Consider the following 10,285-nt stretch of genomic DNA (forward strand, 5'->3'; position numbering starts at 1 on the left):
ATTTATTCATAAAAACAAAAAAATTGATAAATTATCACTATAAATTTATTAATAAAAACAAGATACTGATAAATTTATTGTTTGTTAAATTTATCAGTAGGACTTAATGGGTTTTAAGTCTCAAAAGTATGTCCTATTAGTAATTGAAAAATGTTTAGGAGCTCTAAATTGGGAGCTCTAAAGGAGCTTTAGAGAGTGGGTCCCACTTCCTGATGTGATGTTTTGGTCTTAAGTTTTTTTTTTTTTTTTTTGAATTTTCACTTCATTAGTGGTCAATTAGTACTCCCAAATTAGTGGAATGAATCATTATTGTTAATAATTTCCCCAATATTGAATTCCATATAGCATGTTGAAGTCACGTGCAGGATGGCCTCATTGAAAACGGTGCAAACAAATTTTCTTTGTAGATTGGTCTCCAGTCGCCCTTGTAAATTGAACGTATTGTTTGAGTCGGTGGAGCTCATTGTAAGTCTAATTTTGATAATTTAAATTTTTAATGTGTAAGGTTTGTTAAATATTTTATCTTTTCAAAAATTATATTAATCAGATATTGTTAGTATTTTAATCATAATATATTTTTGTTAATAATTTATTTTTAAATTCATACTATTAATAAAAATATGATCTGATCAAATGACTATCAATTTTTGATTAATATAATTTTTTACATGAATGAAATACTCAACGAATTCTACACATTAAACTATTTGAATTATCAAAATTAAACTTGTGTTAGATCCCATAAATCCAACAGTAAACTCCAATTTAATTTGAGACCGGATCCTATCATAAATCCAATAGTAAACTCCAATTTAATTTGAGATTGGATCCTCTCTTTTTTTTCCTAAATTTTTCTTACTTGTGGTATTGATTGGTTAAATTTGGAATTGTCAAATGGATTTTAATTTATTAATATAAGGGATAATTACATATTCATCACCCAAATATTAAGGGGTATTTTGGGAAGCTAATAAAAAGGTAACTTTTAGTTTTTAACCTATTATGAGTCATATCACTTCTTATATTTTTTATCCACAAAAAGATTAAAAAAAAAAAGTCAAAAAAAGTCAAAAAAATCAACTTTTAACCAACTTCCCAAATTATCCCGAAGTCTTGTGTCAATTTGTTTATCAATATTTAAATTGGATTAATCTCATTCTTAATGTATAAAAAATATTTTAATTTAATCTTTAAAAAGTTTAAAAATCATCTCCTACGACCTTAGCCATCTTCTATAATTTTACACATTTTTTTAAGGAAAATAATATGCAAACTCACTTTCAAAACCTATTTTTTAAACCAAATAATGTGTGAGTGATATGATTAGTTGATAATTATAAAATATATAATAAAAAATATTACCTTTAATATGCTAATTAATTACCATATTATTGGGCTTAAAGATTGAATCTATTTTTTTTGTCTTGAATAGATACTCTCCGTTTAAAGGGTAAATGATACTCTCACTCTTTTTTTTTACCCATACTTCACTTCTCCTCCTTACTAAGAATTAATCAAAAAGACGATTATAAAATAACCAGGAGACATGATATGCAAATTGTGCATTTTACCTATAGTTGTATGATCAAATTTCTTCTTTAGTTAAAAAATTATTTTGAGATTTTAGTTATGACTTTTTTGTGTTTGGTCATAATTTTTTTTTATTTTTTATTTTTAGTTCTGACTCAAAAAATATGAAATTATGACTTTTTTTTGTAGTTATAAGGTATATATAGTATACACCATTTAAAAATGTATATATAGTCTTTTCCATTTTACAAATCTAAGTATTTTACAAACATATGGTATTTAGAGATGTGCCAATTGAGTAATCATATTATTACTCCAATGGGTCACATTTCAAATACCATATTTGATTATTTCAACGGTCAAGTTTGAGCTATTTAAGAATTTGATCAACCTCATCTTTCATGGGCATTAGAAGATTGTCATTCTTGAGATCATTTGGATTGGTTTGTAATCAATAGAGCCTTCGTTTGGGATGTGGATTGACTTTTTAGTTATTTTAACCGGGGGCTAAAAATTCTCACTTGGGATAGATTTTTTGGTTATTTTAACCGGGGCTAAAAAACTTCATCTTTCATGGGCATTAGAAGATTGTCATTCTTGAGATCATTTGGATTGGTTTGTAATCAATAGAGCCTTCGTTTGGGATGTGGGTTGACTTTTTAGTTTTTTAACTTTTTGGTTATTTTAACCGGGGGCTAAAAAACCTCACTTGGGATAGACTTTTTGGCTTTTTTGACTTTTGTGAGAGAAAAAATAAAATGAATATGAGTTAGATATGATATTTTGTCCTATTTAACTAAAATAACTTATTTTGTCAGTATCCAAACGAACCCTGAAAGGAACTCTTCCTACAGTCTAAGTTAAAAACGAAATTTCAATTTTTTTCCTGATTTGTTGAAAGGGGTTGCGTCTGAAACTAGGTTTATCAATAGATTGAATTTAAATTGAATCAAAAACCCAATTGATCCAATTATTGCTGGATTAGATTCCTAGCCTTGGCTCAATAATGGCGACATTGTCACTAAACTCTGTCACCTCAGCCCTCTTCAAATCTTAGACATTGTAGACAACAAATTGTTTGGAACATTACCAAGGTGTTTTAACAATTTCTCAGCCATGGCCATGATGCAAAACTCGAAAGGTTGGGTTTTTCAAGAAAATCCCCACACCACACCCTCTTCAAACCCCACAAATTGAACAATACAAGTTACAATTATATATGAACTCCAAGACTCCAAATAAAACTAAAATCTCACACGCACTTAGAGAAAATTGACTCTTGACATCCTAATGAAATGGTCAACAGGTTAACCCCATTGATTATGGCACTACCCTTTTCATTAATCATAGTCATAAGACATAGTGACCAAAAAATATTCAGCTCCAATCCCTCTAAATCCGAAAAAAAATAAAATTATTCCATTACTAAAACCACTTGATCCTACTCAATTGCCATGACTACTTTTACAAATTCATAACCGTCAATTTGGTTTCTCCTAATAGTTTCAGGACTCACTTGGCGGTAGTGATTGAGAGTTCTAATATTAGAGCTCTAACATAAACTCTAGTGAGATGTCAAAAAAAGAAAGAAAAAAACAAGTCAAAATATCATATCATCACGTGGAACCCACCATTAAAACTCTCAAATTAGAGCTCCCAAACATTATTGTTTCAAAAATAACAAACACAACATTGGATATAGCCGGCACCACCGCTTCACAACCACCACAATTGCACCACCACCTATAGAAAAATGGTTGAGAGCACTAAAAGTGGTGCTCTAATAGCACCACTAATGATGTGGTAATGGGCGAGTGATGCTCTAATAGCAATTCCATATATTTCTTTTTTTTTTTACATTCTTAATGTATTAGTGTTATTAATAATTTTTTTTTAATGGTATGAATCATGGTTGACCACCTATACCAATTCCGTCCTTGTAAGGCATTGAAAAGTTAAATTTGATTGAATATATCACTCAAAAATTGAACTTTGCACCAATAGGGACAAGGCATGCAGTGACTTGGAAGATCACTAAAGTCAAAAGAATACGCCAACAGATTTCCGGACTATTCTTCCTCACACCAATGGTTGTTGGGGGTAATTCCATAGATTGCTTATCTGATGAGATAGCAGATGAAAGAAATCACACCCTCAATTCAATTTCATAAAAATTTTGAAATATAAAAATTTTAAGATGTCATTGAGCGGCTAAGAATAAATTAAAATAAGAAGATAAAGAGTTTCGTACTCCATGTATTTGTCTCATGTTAAATGACAAACATTATAATAATTTGATTCTTTGATATTAACATGAAAATAAAACTACTTTAAAAAAATACAAAACTAACTGAATTAAAAAGTAAAAGAATTTAATTTGGACAATAAAAAATTATATTTTTCAAATGTGACAAAACATATATATAATTGGCATGCCATATATATATATATATATATATTAACGGGTGATGCACGTAATGCGTGTACAATTTAAATAAGTAAGTATAAAATAAATAATAAAAAAATTGATATTATAATAGGTATATTTTTTAAATTGTAAGAATGTCTTTAATGAAATTTAAGATTTTAAGTTCAAATTTTACTCCCATCTTTAAATAATATTTTTTTATTTTAGAATAAAAGAGAAACTACCACACTCGTCAACACCAAATTAGTACTCACATATATAATAATATAGATGGATAGATAGATAGGTAATTCAAAGCCAAGGGAGTGACCACTGAAGCATCAGTGCCATCCAAGACATGCCTCTCATAGCAAGCAATGAGACAGAAACTTTCATAGTTTGATTTGAACCATATTGTGTATACCGTCACAATAAAGCAGTTCAGTTCCTCTATGTGTATATAAATTCCCACACAAACAGAGTGCCAGACTCCGACAGTTGAAGTTGGAGAAGAGCAGTGGCTTCATGGCTTCTTCTCTGCCAAATTGTCCGCCGTTTCAGTTCGCCGCCAAGTATTACTCTGGCACGGGGGACAGTTGTGTGAGACAGAACAGTTTCTTTGGAGGGAAAACAGTTTTAAATCAAGGAGTTGGGTACTCTATTATTCTTGGATTTGGGGCCTTCTTTGCTGTCTTCACCTCCTTCTTGGTACTGCCCCCTTTCTATTTCTCTACACTGTATTATTATTCATAGGGTTCACACTTGTAATTAGTGGCAATAAACCCACTGTCTTATAAAATGGGTGCATTGAGAAATTTTGTGGGTGTATTTAGAATTATCCAGAATCTTGTTGAAAAGTTTTTGGCTAAAAAATCTCTTCTTTTCTTTTCCTTCATTTATGGCTTATTCTTTCTTTGCTCTCATGGAGTTGCACTTATTTTTCACTAAAGGATAAACTTAGTGGAATATGGTGATTACCAAGACCATTATATGACCTTTACATGAATAATAATTTGAGTGCGCCCCTTCCACATAGAATCATTAAAAATTATTTGAATTCCCAAACAAGTATAATCATTAACAAGTAACAACTATTTGAAACTCCAAACTAGTGTGAATTATCTTTTTGTTTCTTTATCATCGCTTGTTTAAATTGCAAGAACTAACTATGAATTAATTTGCCAGGTTTGGCTAGAGAAGCGATATGTTGGATCCCGCCACACATCAGAATGGTTCAACACTGCAGGCAGGAATGTTAAAACAGGACTCATTGCTAGTGTGATTGTATCTCAGTTAATGTTCTCAGTTCACTTGCTTCTGCAAACTTGAATACCTTTATGTTCAACTAACAAACTGGCTTTCAAAATTTTGATTTCTAAAATGGACTGGGGCTGCTACAATTTTACAAAGCTCAAATGTTTCGTGGGAATATGGAGTTAGCGGTCCTTTCTGGTATGCTAGTGGAGCCACCATCCAGGCATGTCGACTCTGCTCTTTTTTCCTTTGTTTCTGTTCTTAAGTTCTTTCTCCCCTCAAGAAGGAAATGAGATACTTTTCAACAAATAATTTGCTAATTCTAAATTAAACAGGTGCTCTTGTTTGGCATAATGGCTATAGAGATCAAAAGAAAGGTCCCCTATGCTCATACCGTGTGTGAAATTGTGAAAGCTAGGTATGTCACAAAGTTATGATGATTCCAATCAAAATATGTAGTACACCACAGCTAGGTTTATCATTTTACTCATTGAAAAGGTTAATTTCCTTGATTTTGATGGCAAATCTTTCTGTTACCTCAGATGGGGAACCGCTGCTCATCTTGTCTTTCTCACTTTTTTCTTCTTCACAAACATCATTGTCACGGCCATGCTTGTCCTTGGTGGCTCTGCTGTCGTGAATGCACTTACCGGAGTGAACATCTTTGCTGCAAGTTTTCTAATTCCACTTGGCGTAATTGTCTACACGCTTGCAGGGGGGCTAAAAGCCACATTCTTGGCAAGCTATATACATTCAGTGATAGGTATTTTCACTCTTGATATTGTAATCTTGTTTTCCAGTTACATTTAGAGCTTATATGAGCTCTATTATTTTTGTCTTTGGTTTCAGTGGACGTGGTTTTAGTTGTGTTTGTGTACTTGGTTTACACATCAAGCAGTAAGCTTGGTAGCCCAAGTATCGTATACCACCACCTGCTTCAGGTTGCAAGCAAATCAAGAGTCTGCCAAGAGCCACTCACCCACAATGGGCAGTCTTGTGGGCCAGTGAGTGGGAATTACAAGGGCTCTTACCTTACGATGTTAAGTTCTGGAGGGCTCATCTTTGGGATAATTAACATTGTTGGCAACTTTGCTACCGTGCTTGTTGATAATGTAAGTGAGCATTGACCCTGTGTCTACGTTCTTCAATTTCTAAGTAACAAAGAATATTTGAATGTGTAGGGATATTGGGTAAGTGCCATTGCTGCAAGGCCTTCATCGACTCATAAGGGCTATTTGTTGGGCGGGTTGGTCTGGTTTGCTGTGCCATTCTCTCTGGCAACGTCACTTGGTCTAGGAGCACTAGCCCTTGATCTACCTATAACAACAAGTGAGGCCAGTCATGGACTTGTTCCTCCTGCAACGGCTATTGCTTTGATGGGAAAAGGAGGATCTATTCTTCTACTTACTATGCTTTTTATGTGAGTTTCAAGTAATGCTAGAATAACAATTTCAAAACTATAGATAACATGAATTGAACATTTATATAGACCACTATCTTGCAAATATCAGTATAGTAAAACCACATTTTTAGATGAAAAAGTACATCAATACTCTTATGAAGCTTGGTAGAGCTTTTGTAAGTTTCAAAACTTTTTGTGGGTCATATGTCGAAGTGTCATCTCCAATATCAGTTGAAAGCCCTCAAAACTGATTGAGCTAAGCCCATTGGTGATCTTATATTTACAATCACCATTTGAGTTCTAGCATTCCATTTTTTTTCAATTTTTATTCTCAGCTGTTTCAGAATTTTGGACATCTACATTTACTACTTTGGACAATTTTACGACTCAAATTTAATTGAGTCCCGTAATTTCAAGATTTTGGACTTTTGTGACTTCTAAAATGTGCAATACTAAACTTTCATCTTATTCAAATATTAGTTGAAGATGAAATTTTGTGTAGCGAAGTTTTGACAGTATAACTTTCAAATCCCCACATTCTGGCCAATTCATTCTTTCTTTGTTCAAATATGTACCAAATCTTGAAACTCCAATATTTCAGTATTCTGTTATGAACACTAAATTTTCTGGCACATAAAAAACAGGGCTGTGACATCTGCCGGTTCATCAGAACCTATGAAGCACGGATACTCCAAAAATAGTGTCGTACGAGTACCGGGTACTTACCAGGTGCGGGTACGCATACCGGTACGGCGGTACGCATACCAGGTACTGCAAAAGGGGGTCCGGTACGTTTGGTTCATTCGGGTACAGCGTGGGTACGCCGTGGGTACGTGTACCGGGTACGGCAAAAGGGGTCCGGTACGTTTGGTTCATTCGGGTACGGCGTGGGTACGCCGGGACCTTTTTTTTTTTTTTTTTGTGCCCTTGCAAATCAGCAATTTTATTTATTTATTTATTTTTTATTTTTTTGGTGTCCTTGTAGATAAGCAATTTTGATGTTTCTCCGTTATCCTGTCTATTTGTATGAATTGTATAAGCATATCAACAAATGATTTTGATGTTTTTAAAAAGCAATTTGAACAAAAAAAAAAATAATAAGGCTTATAAAGGGCAGTTCTGTGTATGACTATGCATTATACTTTTGCTTCAAATCCTCATAGAATTTCTTTATAAAATCTTTAATCATAACAAACTTTTAAAGTTTATGCACAAAACATTAAAAATTGATACGGTTTTAGTTGATTAGTAGTGGTTGGGAATGATGCAATTTTATGTATTACGCAAATAGCAATTGACAATCTGCCTCAATTGAGAATTTGGTCTCACCCTATAAAAATAGCAAATTGATGAGCAAAAAGAAAGATTTTTAAAATAAATTATGATCACAAATTCAAAGTGCGTAACATGTCAAAGTGAGAGATTTCACAAATATTATTTTTAACGCTTAATGATTTTAAATTATAGAAAAATTAGTAGTTCTCTTTTTAGTTTTGATATTTAATTTTAACTTGTAGGTTGAATCTTTCGACCATAATTATATAAATATATATATATATATAGGCGTACCGCAGCCGTACCTGTATCATACTTTTTTTGAGTTTTGCCGTATCGGCGTACCCGCACCCGTGCTTCCTAGTTCAGAACTAATAGCAGTCTCCTCCTTATGCACCTATGACATATACCGCACTTACATAAACCCGGATGCAACTGGAAAGCAAATCCTCATAGTATCAAGGGGAGTCGTCCTAGGCTTCGGATGTTTCATGGGACTTTTAGCAGTAATACTAAACAAGGCCGGAGTTTCATTAGGATGGATGTACCTCGCCATGGGACTCTTCATTGGCTCTGCCATCCTTCCCATAGCTTTCATGCTTCTATGGCGAAAAGCAAATGCAATCGGTGCCATCCTTGGAACAACAATTGGTTGTGTTCTTGGAATCATCACTTGGTTGTCAGTTGCCAAAGTCGAGTATGGTAGGGTCAACCTTGACACGACTGGAAGGAATGCACCGATGCTTGCTGGAAACCTTGTTTCTATACTTACTGGTGGTGCAATTCATGCTATGTGTAGTTTTTTGTGGCCTCAAAACTATGATTGGGATACGACAAAGCAGATAACTGTGGTTGAAAAGGAAAAGAGTGAATTGCCAGCTGAGGAGCTCAATGAGGAAAAGCTGATAACAGAGAAAGTGTGGATTGTGAAATGGGGTGTTGGTTTTACGGTTGTGATTGTTTTGTTGTGGCCTCTCCTCTCTCTTCCTGCAGGCAAATTCAGTAACCAGTGTTTGAATTTACGTTTTTTATGTTCACATTTTTGTGAGATTGGATTACCAGGAATCAGAACAAAGGCCTTAATACTGGTAAATTCAAAATTGTGATACACATTTTTACTTTGATTTCCATAATAGCACATGAATGCTTAATTCTTCTATTTTGAAGCCACTACCCAAAATTAAAATGAAAAATTCATCATCAATACTTGAATTGACTATAACCTTAATCCCAACTTCTACAGTACAAACCTATTGAGGTTATACCAGTTGCAAAAGTGTCAATTTTGAGTCGATAATATGTTACACCAGTTTGATAAGCAACATTTTTTTGTTTTTGTTTTTGTTTTTGTTGCTGAACAAGTAACAACCTTTCCATTTTCACTACATAACTGGCATTGTTACTTTGTTTAAACTCTTCTGCTTTTGTGAACCTTAGATGCTAAATGGCATTAAGATTAATCCATTTCCTTCGACAGCGTAAACCAATTCATTCAGAATTAAAATCAATGAAAATTGGAAAATGAAAGATGTGATTTGATTAAACTCTTGTTTTGTTTTGTTATGTTATTGGGTTAATACAGGGCGATTCAACGAAGGGTACTTCACATTCTGGGCAATCATAGCAATAGCATGGGGAACAATTGGATCAGCTGTAATTATAGTTTTGCCACTGACAGAAAGCTGGCAAACGATCCAAAGCATCATTCTTGGCATGTTTACAAATGACAAGCTCATGGAAAAGGTCGAAGAATTGAATTTGAAGCTGCATACGATCATGTTGGCGATACCTGAAGCAGAAAGAATTTACTTACTTGAGAAAGGGAAGGCCAAGAAAAATGAAGCATCAGAGCCAGATGCTCACATTGTCCCTGCCTAAAACATTTCTCACTCAGCTCATCATGAATGAGTGGCACAAAATTCTGCTTGGATTTTGGAGTGATGAAGTCAAAAAGGGATAAAAATTGGTGTTGTAAATGAGTAGTGTTACAACACTTGGTTTCTTAGGATTGGTAGCAGAGTGTTTTTTGGACTTTGGTTCATTTTTTTTAAAAAAAATTTAAAAATAATTTGTTGTTGAAGCTTGCTTCTACTTTTTACAAATCATGTAAAGTTTGTTGTTTGCATTTTTGGTGATTTGAGTTTAAAGAAAAAGCTTAATTTGTTGTTGAGCCTTGCTTCTACTTTTTACAAATCATGTAAAGTTTGTCGTTTGCATTTCTGGTGATACGAGTTTGAAGCACTGTCCCTCAACTAGTCAATGGTTGTTTTTCCAAATTGAAAAAGTACATACAGATGCCAAATAGACAATTCATTTAGGAAAAATACTAGACAAATTAACAAATTTCTGTTTTATTTTATTTTATTTTTGTTCTAACTGATATATTGTGAGATAAAAAAATGAGAAATTCTATGGTA

General features: G+C 33.4%; 1 protein-coding gene across 1 annotated transcript; it reads left to right on the forward strand.

The window, feature by feature from the left end:
- Window positions 1-4,214: 4,214 nt before the first annotated feature.
- LOC114283775 (urea-proton symporter DUR3) lies at window positions 4,215-10,035 on the forward strand. Its single transcript, XM_082901849.1, has 10 exons — window positions 4,215-4,645; window positions 5,123-5,230; window positions 5,319-5,414; window positions 5,527-5,609; window positions 5,734-5,954; window positions 6,041-6,303; window positions 6,373-6,611; window positions 7,238-7,255; window positions 8,230-8,861; window positions 9,451-10,035. The coding sequence occupies exons 1-10, from the start codon at window positions 4,463-4,465 to the stop codon at window positions 9,744-9,746; spliced, it is 2,139 nt and encodes a 712-aa protein (XP_082757975.1). The 5' UTR covers window positions 4,215-4,462; the 3' UTR covers window positions 9,747-10,035.
- Window positions 10,036-10,285: the final 250 nt, after the last annotated feature.

The sequence above is a fragment of the Camellia sinensis genome, chromosome 13 (assembly GCF_055761805.1).
Source record: "Camellia sinensis isolate YWXY chromosome 13, ASM5576180v1, whole genome shotgun sequence".
NCBI classification, from domain to species: Eukaryota; Viridiplantae; Streptophyta; class Magnoliopsida; order Ericales; family Theaceae; genus Camellia; species Camellia sinensis.